At 33.2% G+C, this 16,529-nt stretch overlaps 1 protein-coding gene across 4 annotated transcripts in view; it reads right to left on the reverse strand.

Moving 5' to 3' along the window:
* The window catches only part of Vps13b (vacuolar protein sorting 13 homolog B), a 675,222-nt gene that overhangs the window by 548,543 nt on the left and 110,150 nt on the right, over nucleotides 1-16,529 (reverse strand). For all 4 annotated transcript variants that reach the window (XM_033759979.1, XM_010619560.3, XM_010619559.3 and 1 more), the window contains exon 17: nucleotides 12,799-12,980. In XM_033759979.1, coding sequence (XP_033615870.1) covers nucleotides 12,799-12,980 — 182 coding nt within the window. The remainder of the gene's footprint in view (nucleotides 1-12,798; nucleotides 12,981-16,529) is intronic.

The raw sequence follows: 16,529 nt of genomic DNA on the forward strand, positions 1-16,529 counted from the left end.
ACATATTTAAGCACCAAATATTTATATGCTTTAAAAATAAAAATAACTTTATTCTTCTAAGTGACTAAAATTCAATTTGTTTTTGAGAGTTAGTTATTAGTGTTAAAACTGAAAACTACTAAGAAATTTAGAGGCTTATTCATTTTGAACTTTTTAGGACACTTCTTCACAAATAACATATTAGTTACTAAGAAAAAAATGAAGCACTGGTTTTTACAACTCATTAAGTTTCTTTTCAACTTCATATAGTCTGTCAGTTCTCAATTACACTCTCCTGGGACATAAATCAGGCCAAGCATTCCTAGTATATAAGCATAAAATAAAACTAATCCATGAAAAACATACAAAAAGAATAAAGAACACTTTATAAATTATAATTTTGAAATTTAACACCAACAATTAAACCTTTTTTTTAATCAAATGAGTTACAATGGAGTAAGCAGCATTACTCTCCTATCCAGTGATCACAGAGTGGGTGAACAATTTTACATTCTAAGTATTTTAAAGGAAGGCTAAACCTCCCATAGGAAATAAAAGTGGAAATGAGTCCAAGGGAAAAAATGGCTTGGTTTCACACCCTTAAAATTGCCTACAGCAATGCATCAAAAAATAAAATAAAACAAGACCCCTGAGTCTGGGTCAGCAGCATAGAGTTACAACTTAAGCATTGGGTCATCAGTGGCAATGTTAGGCTGATTAAGAGTTGAGGTAATGTATTTACTTACTGTAGTAAGGAACTTACTGTAGTAAGGAACTGTATACCAACAGTACAGAGTTGTAATGTAGAGTCCATGTATAAAAAATGCTTCTAATTACAATTTCATATTGAAATATGAAACACACCAGCATAAAACTTTAAGAATCAAACACAAACAATATTATACTCATGGTTCAACTTGTTTAAAAAAAAAAACCTGAAATTTATTCTGCAATTCACTAGTTATATTTTCTAACAAAAAACATCTCATTTTTACTACTCATTATTAAAATATGACCCTAACTGAAATATTCCTCTAAGGAATAAAAGCAAAATATGTTAATGAGGGAAAAGGCAACTTTTCAAATAATTAAGCCACTCTGAAATATATAAGGAATGATCAAAAGATATAGAGAATGTTTAAATTAAAAAATAAAAATCATTATAGTAAAATACACAATGTCAAAGACAAGGGATGTTTTGAAGGAAAGGGAAGTATTTTGAGGGCAATTAATGTTAATCTTTCTTTTAGTATAATATATATTTTAATATAAACATTCACTATATTTTATGATCACTTCCTACTGATCAAATACTTATTGCGAATTTTTTATTAAATTTTTATTGGTATATCTCTGCAGTACTTAATGTTTACATTCCCCTTGGCGAGTTGGTATATGTATATAATACATCCTAATTTTCTTTTCATCCCCTGCCCTCCTGTCCCGCCACCTCTTGGTCCCTTCCCCTTTTGCAAAGATCTCTCTCTCTCTTTTCTTTTCTTTTTTTTTTTCTTTTGTTTTTTGGTTTTTTGAGACAGGGTCTCACTAAGTAGTTGAGACTGACCTGGAACTCACTATGTAGCCCAGGCTGGTCTCAAACTCACATTGATCCTCCTGCCTCAGCCTCCCCAGTGCTGGGATTATATGCATGCACCACCACGCCTGGCATCTCTCTCTATTTTCTATTATCTTTCTTTTATTCTGCTCTTTATATTTTGGGTTTCTCATATAGGAGAATGCAATATTCAAGCATGTGTGTCTGATTTATTTCATTTAATGTTATGGTCTCAAGATATACCCATTTTCCTACAAACAATTCAAGTTTATCCTTCCTTCTGGCAGAGTAAAACTCTATTATTCTTCAAAAAAATAAAAACACAAACTTCATTCAACCCAGCTATATCCCTGCTAGGTATCTTCTCAAAAGAGCTGACAGCAATTTCTGTCAAATAAAGACATCAAAATGAGTCTTCATCCACATTATTTACCAGGTCTGGCTGGCTCTATGTCACTCTAGGCTCCTCCCCTAAAGTCAAAATGAATATGAAGGACAAACATTTTTAATCCATACGGCTATCTCAAGGGACCCACAACAGCCAAAGATGCTCACAAAACAGGAAGTTCAGAACTGCTTAAGAAAATGGCAAGAAACAGCAAAAGTGTGCTTGAAATAAGTGGAAATATTCTGAAGAGGATTGACTGCAATGCATCTTTAACCATAATAAATTTTTTTAAATTAAAATATTCACTATATTTTGTCACACCTTATAAACAATGAACTCTTAAGTTTACTACAATAATAAGTTAAAGGTAGCACTGATTTGTCTTCATACCTTAAAGAAAGCTCTAATTAGTACAATAAGCATGTACTATTCAGGGAACCTGAGAAACCTTTCTTTTTTAAAATTAACCAGAAAAAGAATAAAGTTGGGGAAAAACTTTAATGTTCCCAGTATCTCACATATACTCCACATATATAATGACTAAATGCAAAAACTAATACTACAGTAAAGGTCAGTTTTTTTGTTTTGTTTTGTTTTGTTTTTGTTTTTGTTTTTTTGATGCAGGGTCTCACTATGTAGTTGAGACTGACCTGGAACTCACTGTGTAGCCTAGGCTGGTCTCAAACTCACAGTGATCCTCCTGCTTCAGCCTTCAGAGTGCTGGGATTACAGGCGTGCACCACCACACCCAGCAAAGGTCAGTTTTAAGAATAAAAATATCAAACAGAAAATTATCACTGCCAATATTCTTGGTTTATGAAAATCACTACACCTACAGCATATATTTGGAGCAACTTTGATATTAACAATCATTGCCCAAATGAGTCATAAAAAATGCCCCATCTTTGATCCAATATTTCTACTCATAAAAATTTTGCAGGAATTTCAGATGTAGTGGAAAACACCTGTAATCTTGGCACTCTGAAGGCTGAGGCAGGAGGATCTCTGTTAGTTCAAGGCCAGCCTGAGCTACATAGTGAGTTCAAGGCCAGTCTGAATTACACAGCAGGACCCTGTCTCAAAAAACAAAATGATAAAAACAAAAAGGACAGGGATTTAGCTCAGTGGCTGCTGCCACCTACCTTGTAAGCACAAGAACCCAAGTTCGATCCCTGGTACAAAAAAAAAAAAAGAATCTTAAAAGAAAGTATTTAAAAACAGTGATATGTATGCAAATGCAAAATTCTTTATCTAAAAAGCATAAATTACGTTCCAAGGGTCAATGAATTTCCAAAAACAAAAAGCCTTAGTAGAATAATATTAAGTAATTACATTATAAATATTTTAGTGGCATATGCTATAGAAATGGGACTCCATGTCAACAGCATATTCTTGGAACATAGAAAGATACCAGACTGAAGAGTATGAAGCTTCAGCTAAATCTTAAAAGAAACAGAAAAGAAGATATGGTCATGGTGGTAATAAAGGTTTTCCAGACAGATGCACCTACATGTGCATCTGCAAGGAGGTATGATGGGTTGTGTATGTATGGGCCACTTCAAATATTTCAAAATAGTAAATAAAATGAGGCTTAAGGAAGGACATTTCCAGTGATGAGTGCAAGAGAAAGTCATGAAATGACCATGTAGTGATGTGAAAAGATGTTACAATTCTATTTTGAAGACAAATGGAAAACTACTAAAATAAATAAATAAATACTATTTAAAAATGGGAAACTATTGAAGGATATAATCAGAATTATCTTTTAGAAATATTCCCGAGGCTGCAGCAAAGAAAATGAATTGCAAAAGAAAGAGTATAGGGAAAATATAGGGAGATCACATGGGAAAATATTAAGTCACAAACAGTCCAGTCACAAACAAAGGCATGGTAAGCAGAGGACCAGAGTCAGGGAGATTTAGGAGGAAAAACTAACAACATGATGATCCACAAGATGTAGACTAAAGGAGAGGGTAAGTTTAAGATAATTCCTAGGCGTTTTGCCTAAGACAATAAATAAACAGTAATACATACCATTAGCTATGATTAGAAAATGAATTAAGTATCACCTTAATGCAGTGAGTTTCAGATAACCTTAGCACAACCAAATGAATTTCATCTATTTCAGGAAAATGTTCTAAAATGTTCTCAAAATTAAATAAAGCAGTTGTCAAATTATGGGCTGTCAGTGAAGCCACATAGAAGGGGAGTACTCAAAGTACTCCTTCTCAAGGTCAAATATAAAAACCAAAGGAGACACTGCAAAAAGTAAAGAGTTCTTGATGTGTTACATATGAAGTCAAGGAAGTTTAACTCTAAATTGTATACAGGGTTAAAACTAAGTGCAGAGGCAACATGTATATTATTCTGTCATTTCTGACAGGTAAGAGATACAGTGAAAGCTTAGAAAGGACTTAGAATCTGAGCAAAAAATTCTTTGTATGCTTTTCACCATGATAAAGACAACGGGAGTGGTATCTAACAAAGAGAGAAATTTTTTAAGTAGTATGAAAGAAAAGTAATATTTAATAAAAATTTATATATAGGGAGTTAGAAGAGAACAAGGAAAATTAAAAATAGTAATGATACACTTATATTATTTTTCTTTTATGATTTCCTTTAATGTTGACCTATGCTTTTACAATTTAAAAATGAGTAAAAAGATGTGTCATCAGATCCCACTCTAACGATGAATGAACTAATTTGCTATGGATAACCCATATGATTAATAACAATAAAAATACACCCATGATTCAATCCTAATTTTTAAATGATCATCTAATCTAATTCTAAAATGTGCATTCCTGAAAGTCGATCTGGTTGTTTCCAAACATCTCAGTACTATAAGACTCCCTGTGTCTCACTAAACTTGGAAAATGTGAGGTAAATGACATATTAACTTGAACAATCATAAAAATGCTTAGAAAGTATCTAATGAAAAAAAACTTAAGAAATGTTTCCATATGTTTCTATGAAGTATTCTTTTCCTAGTAAATGCACACATTCAAGAATTTTATTTCTGGCTTTGTTTCAGGGGAGAAAAAACCCATCTGCATAGTATAACACTTACAAGCACATCTTAGTCATGCAAAAGTTATGTCACAGCTCATATATCAAATAAAAATCACATTCAAGCCCACACAACCTCATAGACCCCAAGTCTTCCTCCCTATTAAGAGCATTCCTGAGAGAGCTCTCACTGCAACTCATTTTGGATGCTCTGCAATGCCTTTTGTTAGGAAGTTAAATCTTAAAACTAAACTATCAGTCTGTAACACAGCTATGAATGACGTAAAAAATAACTTCTACTAGTTATAATCTATAAGCATTGAAAAACTCACTATGTAATATTTTTAATAAAATAAGCTTCAGTAGGCTAATTGTATAAATATTTTTTCTTGTATCTTACATTGCTTATTACTGCTTTTTTCTTATTTTACTAATTAAAATTACACAGCTACTGTTGCCATTTTGTAAAGTACTTAGTCTGTTAGGAAGCTTCAGTAGTCTCAGTTGACATGCTGTTAGGGATAGGTTGAGGAAAATAATAATTTATTTAACCCTAATGTTAAATAAAGAAAAAGAAATAAAAGGCATTCATGTACTGGAACACACATTAAAGCTCTTCCCCAACTTCATTCTTTTTCTGGTTAATTTTTAAAAAGAAAGGTTTCTCAGGTACCCTGAATAGTAATATTTATAATTCACACAAGCTCATTGTACTAATTAGAGCTTCCTTTAAAGTATGAAGACAAATCGGTGCTAACTTTAACTTATTATTGTAGTAAATTTAAAAGATTTTCTGTCTTTTCCCCACAGAAAGCATCATTATTTAAATGTCTCTAGTTTCCTTTGAATGGTCTACAAGAAAAAATATTTATACAATTAGACCACTGAAGCTTATTTTTCTGTATTCTACTCCAGATGATAGATAAAATGTCTACTGCAGATTGACTATTCACATTAAGTCAATAATCACAATATATCATATTGACAAAACTTGTGCAATCTGAGCACAGCATATAAGGCCATCTCTAAAATTATTTAAGTGGAAAAGTTAGTACTTTTTATATCTGCTGACTAATGATAGTCATCTAATTCCCCCTGTAGCAAGAATAGCCAGCTCCTGCTCCTAAAAAAGGAGTGATGATACAAAAAGGTGTCAAAACAGGTCTGTGCAGAGCAAAAGTTTATCTCATTTTGCTATCAGACAAGTCATAACTACTTTTAACTTTCCACTCTGCAATACAGCTTATCTAAACCTAAGAAACGGGAAGGACAGGTAGCAAACCAAGTCCTTTCACTTTCCTCCGTGTTCATATCAGACTTCTAACGTTCAAGACCCAGTATGTGGTACTTTCTTAACAATTCTATGATATTAATAGTCTTTCTCTACTGTATATAATGAACCCTTGTCCAATTTCAAAGCTATACCTGATGCTATAATAGGTGACACAAAAGATTCCATGTCCTTCCTTCACTAGAATGAGGTCAATTTCTTGCTAGAATTGAACATATGACATAGTACATACTTTTAGAAATTTAGTAAGTGAACACAAATGAAAGAAATACATTTTAGGTTGTAAAGTAATACAATATATTTAAAATCAGCTTCAAAAGCCAAAAGAGAAAAAGTTGTCTTTTCTGCATTAATGTAACACATTCTCAATATTAACTTAGTAAAATACACTTTTTATGATGTTGTTCATGAAAGATTTTAATACTGACAAATCATATTAAAGGCATATACTGCCTGCTTTTCAAAAATCCAATGAAATTTACTTAATTGTAACTTAAGGCATTATATATCTATCAAAAATACTTGGTAAACTCAGATTTTAGACAAGATATTTCCTGATATTTAAAATTATTTTCAATTCAATCACTGATCCATTCTCTTTTGTTATGTGATACCTAAAATACATAGTTCTAAGCCAAGAAGTATCATCAGAAAAAATTACAAATATTATCAAATTCCTAAGGTAGAACATAGGAACAAAATTAACATATCTTACACATCCATTCTCTTTTGCTATGTGATACCTAAAATACATAGTTCTAAGCCAAGAAGTATCATCAGAAAAAAAAATTACAAATATTATCAAATTCCTAAGGTAGAACATAGGAACAAAATTAACATATCTTACTAACACTCTAAGTATTTGAGACTGATATGTTATTCATATCTTAATAATGATCACATATTCTATAAATGTGTTCTAAATGCCTAGACATGAATTCTATTTAAATGGAATTTTTTAATTCAATAAACATCCACATTATAAAAACCTCGTTTATGGACACATTAAAATTTACAGGATTTGTAAAAGGTACTTCTTACTGAAATTTAAATTCAAGTCAGTGTTCCATTTTGGCAAGATAAATTCATAGCCAATGCTTGCATCTGGAAAGAAAACTTTATAACAGCCCAAAAATATGACTTAGAATATATTAGAAGTATTGTAAGATATGGAGGGAAGCAGGAGAAGTAGCTTGAAAACAGAGGAACAGAAAAGGCATATCAGTGTACCTCCATAATCTTTTTCATAAGTGGTTAAAGAACTACGCAACAACTCCAAAGTCCTTTTTATGTGCACACCTGGGAAGAACACTAAAATCCGTAACTTCACTCAAAGTTACACTGATGTGGTTTTAGGCCAGATGTTTAAATGTTACAGTATGTACATTTTCTTCCTCTCTTCTAAGGCAGAAGTAAAGTAAGAGGAATATTTGACTTCACTCCACAAGAGACCTATTTAATAGTTTGGCGGTTATGTAAGTAAAGGTAGCTTGGCTAAGTCAATGTTGACGACATACAGAACGACATGATCCTAATGAGTTGGAAAATATTGGCTCTCATGAGAATAGACCAGATGCTACTGAGCTGAGAAAGCTACTGTATTATTGAATTTCATTTTTATGAGGCAAAATTTATTATTCTACCATTAAGGTATCCCATATGAAATCTTGCATAAAATACTTTTACAGTTACTTTCTGGAAAGTAGATTTCTATTTTAACAGTAAGACATCATTTAAATGAGAGACTCAAATGTCCATTTGATCATCTTAACACAGCTTTTTAAATCTGTAAGTTATTTCCCTGCAAATGCCACATTAATGGATCTACAGTGTCAACAAAATAATGACCTGAATGTGGAAAAAAATGGTAGCAAATCCTTGTTTTCCATTGCAAACAAAATTCACATGTGACTTTGAATTTGAACCTCTGGAAAAATGGCAAGAGTTAAAATATCTTTAATTTGATTTGAGTACTATCATAAACATGAAGAACAAAAATTAATAGTTCAATAATCCTGAATTTAGCTGAACTTTAATTCACTGCTCTGTCCTCATAATTTCTTTATAACTTAATTAAATATCTAATATTTGCTATAGTTTCATTAAATAATATCTAATGGAGTACCAAGTTTTAATTATCTTAGTTTATTTCTGGTCTCATTTACCAAGAAGGTAGTTTGTTATGGCAGAAATAATAACAAACAAGTGTACAAGCCTGACTTCACAAATGTAGTAAATAGCTGTGGGATGATTGATACTTTTTTAAAAAACACTATATTGTTTTGAGCATAAATTTTCTCATCTGTAAAACAGGATTAAACCTGCCAACAACATTACTGATAAGAAGCCAATGAAATGGATGCAAAAGAATTATCAACCTAGAAGCTGGGGGGGGGGAAAAAGGGAAGAAATGAGAACAAAAACACCGCATGTAAAGGTACAAGATCCCAGTAATGAATGTAACTGTACTGCCTACCTAGAATGTACCAATAAATGCAATTTAAAAGAAAAGAAAAGAATTATCAACCTAAAAACGTAAATAAATTCAAGACTATTCAAATTTTATGGTACCCTGTCCTTACACCATGCAATTCACTAAGGGAAAATGCTTAGCACACAGCTACAGTTTGTGAAGAGCAGATGAAAGGGTGTGGTTTCAGATTTCTATTACCAATTGCACTGTCACATCCATTTAGTGATGTACTGATGTACTTCTCTGGGATCTCCAGGAGTGAGAATATGTCTGTGAGCCTGGTGAGACCTAATAAGCAGGTACATGAGGCACCAATGTACACTTTCTTCATGGGGTCCAAATACCTAAATCTAACCAATATTTTAGATTTTGTTGTCTCACCAACACTGCTACTATCTTAATTACCTTTTCACCTTACTCTTCACATGTACCTCTGCCCAATCACACTTTTGGTTAAAACAGAGGATCACAGACTCCAAGTGTGACAAGAGTCATCTCAGTTTCAGGAATTTATTTAAACCCCTAAACCACTTCTATAGGTAATTATCTCTACATGGATGAATCCCAATGAGGCTCTATGTCCAGAACAAGATGAACAAAACAACTGCAAAATCAATACCATGTCTGGCACTCACAAGAACTATTGGCAGCTATAAAGATACCATTTTGAAGATGACAAAGTCATCTGCAACTCAATGAAACAAACTGACCTTTAGTCATTTAAGTAATTACTAAGAGAATCTTCAACTCTAATTCAGTATTCTCTCCTAAACACCAAGATTTAAAAGTGAAAATATTCATATTACTTGATGCAAACAGTAAGATATTCATTATACCATTATCTATATAAATTCTAATGCATTAAGTAAAACCCCTAACAAGAATCATCATAGAACATTTTACTTTTTATTTTTGCAAGAGCTAAGGAAACGTTCTTCATTTTACCTTTATAGAACATGCAATACAGATATTCTCTTAAAGTCTGTTACGTTAATTTAGTTGCAAACAGAAGAAATTCATCCTTAATTCAACATCTTTGATTCAACAATTAACTTTTGTTCTTCTGAAATGATATATTTAACCAATGAAACAAATCTTTTCTTCTTGGAGGCATTTTATAGTTTTACTGCCTCAAACTGAAAATGATATTACATTTCTGTAGCACCACTACTTCGATGAGAGAAGACTGAGGTACAGATACTTCTCGTTTAACAATTTACCGAATGACGTCAGGACTTACAACTGAGGTGTGCTGTTTGTGCTTTCAACCTATGGCTTGGATTTATGACCCGCCTCTCTCTCTCTTTCTCTCTCTTTCTCTCTCTTTCTCTCTCTTTCTCTCTCTTTCTTTCTTTCTTTCTCTCTCTCTCTCTCTCTCTCTCTCTCTCTCTCTCGGTACAATTCTGTACATTTAGTTTATAAAGCCTCACTCAGTGTCTTTTTTGGTACAGTACACCTTGTTTATATAGTACCGCAATTTTTGTTGATTGTACTGCTTAATACAGTACCATAATTTATATTGTTATACTTTCCAGTACTGCATTAAAAGTTATGCAAATAAAAGCAAAGTCATCAAAATGGAGTTTCCTTTGACCATTTCTTTGCTCTGAATATTGTAATGTACATACTATATAAAATTCCTGAAGTAGAGACCAACTCATTTAATGACTTAGTCACAGAATCGTAGCTTGGTCTGTGTGAGCAATGTCTGTATTTGAGATGGAGGCAAAAACTCAACATCAATTTTCAAGAAAAAAGAAAAGGCAACACTTAAAGCCTCTTACAACTATAAAAGACACCAAAAAGCCAAAGCAAACATTTATTTGTTTATTTACATCAGGTGAAAGCTGCACAACATTGGTCTAGGCAACACAGGAAAAAGCAGTAAGGAGGAGAGGGAGTGAGGAGATGCTGTGAAAGAGTACAAAATTCTAAGTGCAAGGACTAAGTTTTTGAGAACTATCAATGAGCATGAACAACAATAATGTTGTGGCTGTTAATCTAGCTATGTCAACTTGACTGGAGTAAGAAATTCCTACTGACCGCTTGGCATGGTGATGCATACCTGTAATTCCAGCACTCCGGGCCAACACCGGAAGATCACCGCAAGGTCAAGGCCAGCCCAGATACATAGTGAGTTCAAGGCTAGCATGAACTACATAGCAAGCCCTATCTCTAAAAAAACAAAAAAGAAAAACAAATAGAAAGAAATGTGGACCAGATTACTAAAGCACAGTTGTGGGTGTGTCTGGTGGATGACTGACATACAGGCCACCAAACGGGGAGGCCGACCGCTACGGTGGCGATATCAACCCATACCCATGCAGTGCAGTCTGGGTGGAATAAAAAATGGAAAGAAAAAGAATATGTGCCTACTTTGAAGAGCTGCAGTCTTTTTGGGCAGGTGCATCTTTTTGCTACCATCATCACTCTCCAGGTATCCAGTTTCTTTAGCTTTTCAAAGCACTTTCACAGACAACTAATTTTCCAATGATCATGCAGGTCTTCAACCTTGGATTGGTGCTGCATCCTTGATCCCTCCTGTTCTGAAGTGTCTATCTACTTGGAATGAGCAACTACTATTATCCTCCAGCTCTCCAAGGCGTTGAGGGCCACTGAGAACCCTCTTGCCACTGATCATGAGAGCAGCCATTGCAGACTCTCCTTTCCTCTAAAGGATCATAGACTACCTAATAAATCCCCTTGCATAACTATATAAAAAATAAACATTATATACATTATATAAATGTATTTTCTCTATTGAATATATAATATATAAGCTGGATGTGGTGATACAGGCCTGTAGTCCTAACTACTCAAGAGGCTGAGGCAGTAGGATCCCTTCAATCCAAGAATTCAAAAACAGCATTGGCAACCCAGAAAGACAATGACTCTCATTCATTCAAACACATATACATACATACATTCAAAAATATACAACACCTACATTAAAAAGCAAATAAATGCCATCATAAATGGCTAAACATTAAATATGACCTAAGTACTATATTTATGAATTAAATCATTTATGAAGTAATCCATTATGTGTTACTTATATCTATTATAATAAAGTGTCATTAATATTTTCTAAAATATGAGGGGGGGTCCTTTTTAAATAGATTTAACATCAAATTTTTTAATTACACTAATTTCTTTTTTAATATTATATAGTAACATTAAAATTTTATCTCCTAAAGAAAAAACAAACATCTGTTAGCCATCACTGAGATCAAATATAAATTTTCCTATTCAAGGTATAATATATAAACAGAATCATAATGTGTTATTTTTACTTCTAGCTTCTAACCATAAACTTACCAGTTTCAAGGTACATCTTTATTTTAGCTTGCATTAGTACTTCTACTTCTTTTAATATCTAAAACTCCACTCTGTAGATACACTCTATTTTATTTATCCATTCATCAAAAAGTATATTTTGTTGTTCTCGTTTTGGGCTTTTATGAATAATGAGTTAGACATATGTGTAAAAGATTTTGTAGGGGTATATATTTTTATTTCTTTAGGGTACATGCCTAGGAATGAAAATGTGTGTGTGCATGTGTGTGTGTGTGTGTGTGTGTGTGTGTGTGTGTATACCAACTCAGCATTTAACACTTTGAACTACTTTCCAAAGAAGCATATTATTTCAAGACTGCATCACAAGATAAATCTGTGTTTTACTAGTTAATTAACCAAAATTTAGAATTTCTTTTCTCATACAAAGGAAAATTTTCTTGCTGAAACTTAACAAGTATTATGAACCACACTTTTATTTCACTTAACCAGTATAAACAAACATGCACTATTTATACTCCATTTAGTCTCAAAAGTATACAAAAAATTATCTACATGAGACTAAATGTAAATTATACAAAGATATAGTAAAAAATAAACTCTTACAAGTATAAAATATACCCAAACATTTGCCAGAAATCAAAATTTGATGGCTTAACCCACAAACTCTCTTTTCAACATATGTTACAAATATCTACTTTTACAGAACTGTAATATAAAGGGAGCATGCCAGACATGTGGATCTGAATAGTATTAGTCACCTCTAAGAAAAATACTCCACAGAATTCTTAAGGAAATTATGCTCTTACCTACAGTTTGGAAGACTTCATTCATCAAAGCTTCATTCACTCCTGAAGAGCTGATATTTCCAATATGAGACCAACTTTGATATATTGCTTGCAGCAAAAGTGTCTGTGCTCTTGTGGCTTGAATTGTGAGATTTGGAAGTTCAAATATACCTTCAGTTATGACAATCTGAGATCTTTTGGTCCTAAGTTGGAAAACAGAAAGTAAACAATAAATAGTTTTAATAAGCAATATTGAATGAATCAGGTTAAGAGCATATACATTCAAAATATTTTAAAGTTGTATTTAATCAATTAGATATGCAATTGTTCTTTCACTACTTCAAAACCCTTAAAATAATAAAAATAAAATAATATCCCTACTCATACCTATTCTTCTGAAACCATTATAACTTGCAATCAAGTTAACCATCAAAAATAACAATGTAAAATAGGATTTATTTTCAGAAGTAAATTATTCTGAATGTCTTATGTCTATTAAGTTATTGAATTCTGTCAAAATAGCCTGTGAGGGACTGTCATATTTATTTTTCAGATGTAGAAATCAACAGATACATACATCCATTTAAATTAAGGCAAAAAATAGAATACTATTAAGAGGAAAAATTGCAATTTAATTCCAATTTATCTGATCTAGATCTAACCTCTATGTCCTCTCACAAGTATTTAGGATGTCTTCACATAATATGTAAGTCCCTACTTAACATTAACATAGAAATATTATTTTTTAATTTCTGCTCTACAACATCTGATTCACTAATGCCTATCTGATTCTAAGAATAAAATGTTTTCTGAAATTAAATTTTCTAAATAACAAAACCTCAAAGTAAAAACTGAAATGCATGTAAGCAATATATTAATACTAAAGCTTAGTAAACAAGAAAAAAGATATGAAAAAAAATATTAAGATGCTTACTATTTAGACTTTGTCACTCCCTTTTTTTTCTCTTTTTTCTTGTTACCAAGGACCAAACTCTGGACCTTGAGCTTGTAGGGCACGCAGCAGAACCACTGAACTAAATCCCCAGCCAAAGTCAATCACTCTTTACTTCACCACACAAACCTCCATCCTTTATCATAGTCTCAGCCATATCACACCCAGAGAGTAATGGACATTACTGTGACTCTATCAAGAAGCTACTGTTCACTATCACCATTCCTGTTCAATATAGTTCTAGAAACATTAGCCACAGCGATTAGACAAAAGAAAGAAATAAAAGCAATAAAGATAGGAAAGGATGTAGAAGACCCAAAAAACTCCCCCAAAAGACTTCTAGACTTAATTGACAGGTTCAGTAGAGTAGCTGGACATAAGGTCAACAGTCAAAAATCAATAGACTTCTTGTACACAAATAACAGACTCACTGAGAGACAAATCAGGGAAACAATTCCTTTCACAATAGCATCCCAAAATGAAATACTGAGGAATCAATCAATCTAATGAAGGAAGCAAAAGACCTCTGCGTTGAAAACTACAGAACTCTGAAAAAACAGATCAAATGGGATATTAAAAAATGGAAAGGCATCCCCTGTTCCTGGGTAGGAAGCACCAGTATAGTAATGGCCAAACTTCCAAAACTCCTACATAGATTCAAAGCAATCCTAATTGAAATACCCACAGTATATTTCACAGAACTAGAGGAAACAATACAAGCATTCATTTGGAACAAGAAGAGACCTAGAATATAAAAAGCAATTCTAGGCAACAGAAACACGGTAGGGGGTAACACAATCTCTAACTTGAAACTATACTACAAAGCCACTGTGATAAAAACAGCATGGTACTGGCAAAGAAACAGACCTGAGGATGAGGGGAATAGATTAGAAGATGCAGAAACAACTCCAGATATACTCACCCACCTCATTTTTGACAAAGGAGCCAATCATCCATTAATAAATGGTATTAGAAAAACTGGATTTCAATTTGCCAAAGATTAAAACTAGACCTCTATCTTTCACAATGCACTAAACTTAAAATTAAAGTGGATTAAAGATCTAAATATTAAAACAGAAACACTAAATTTGCTGGAAGATAAGTTAGGTAGACCTCTCAAAGGTGAATGGCATAAGAAAAGATTTTTATAAACAAAACTTCAGTAGCATGGGAACTTGCACAAATAATCAACAAGTGGGATCTCATCTTTTTAAAAAGCTTCTGCACTGCAAGAGAAGCCACCAACAGAGCTAACAATAACGTAGAATGTGAGAAAAAAATTTTACCAGCAGTTCCTCAGTAAAAAGTCTACAATCTGGAATATAAAAATTTGAACTCAAAAAAACCAGTCATCCCAAATATAAAGACCCAATTCAAAAATGGGCATCAGAAATGAACAGACATTTCTCAGATAAAGAAAAAGCAGCAAATAAATATATGAAAAAATGTTCCACATCACTGGTCATTCGAGAGATGCACATGAAAACAATACTGAGATTCCACCTCACCCCACAAAGAATGGCTACTATCAAGAATCAACCAATGCTGGCAGGTTGTGGGGAGAAAGGTGTCCTTCTCCACTGTTGGGAGGAGTGCAGACTGGTTCAACCACTGTGAAAATCAATAGACACCTCAAAAAATAGGATTAGAAGTCCTATTTGACCCAACTATCCCTCTGCTGGGTATCTCACTGAAATAATTAATAGAATCATACCACAGTGATATATGCTCAGCCATGTTTATAGCAGCACAGTCTGTGATAGCTAAAACTTGAAAACAGCCCTAATGCCCATCAAATGGAGACTGGATAAAGAAGATGTGGTTGTTCTATAAAATGGAGTACTATTCAGCCATAAAGGAGAAAACTAGAGACATTTATAGCTAAATGAATGCACAGTGAAGCCACACTCTAAGTAAAATAAATAGGACACACATGCAAATACTTCAGTTTCTCTGCGGTGAGAAAGTAAAAGTGTAAATAAGGATCACAATGTATTAACTGATAATGCGAAATAGGAAGAAAAGGACTAAAAGGGTAGGGGAAGTGGGAGGGGTAGGGGAAAGGAAAGAAGGGAAAAGAAAAAATATGAGAAAAGGAAAAAATGGAAACAAAGCCTTTGTATATAGGGTGGAGTGGAGGGATTGAACGGAGGGCAGGGGAATGGGGAAAGAATAAGAATCAAGATACATCATGTAAAGGTACAAGTTCCCAATGATGAATGTAACTGTACTGTATACCTAAAATGTACCAATAAATTTATTGGGGGAAAAAATTCTTACCCTTCCTCTCCACCGCCCACCCCATTATGTTCATGTACATTTGAGGTATAAAGTATAGTTACATTCATCATTGGGAACTTGTACCTTTACATGATGTATCTTGGTTCTTATTTTCTCCCTATTCCCCTGCCCTCCCTTCAATCCCTCCACCCTTCCCTATTTACAAAGATTTTGTTTCCACCTCTAATTCTAGCCCCTGCTACAGACACCAATTCTAAAGCAGACTTTCACTGGCATTGCATATCCTGTATTGTGAGACAACACGGGAAAATGGTACTATACTCATGATTTCAGAACCTGGAAAATTGAGGGATAAAGTTTCCCTCTTTTCTTCCCTATGAGACAATTCTAAGGCTCTTAGGAAGTCCCATGAAATTAAAGACTAGAAAAGAAAAAAACAACTGAAATAATTGGATAAAGCCTTAATGAAATATAGAATAACATCAAGCAATCTTAATAACTATACTACCAGAAGAAAGAAGTGGGAAAAGGGACCAGAAAAATGTTAAGTGCTAAGAAG

This window comes from Fukomys damarensis, unplaced genomic scaffold, assembly GCF_012274545.1.
Source record: "Fukomys damarensis isolate Sample0158 unplaced genomic scaffold, DMR_v1.0_HiC HiC_scaffold_5, whole genome shotgun sequence".
Classification (NCBI taxonomy): Eukaryota; Metazoa; Chordata; class Mammalia; order Rodentia; family Bathyergidae; genus Fukomys; species Fukomys damarensis.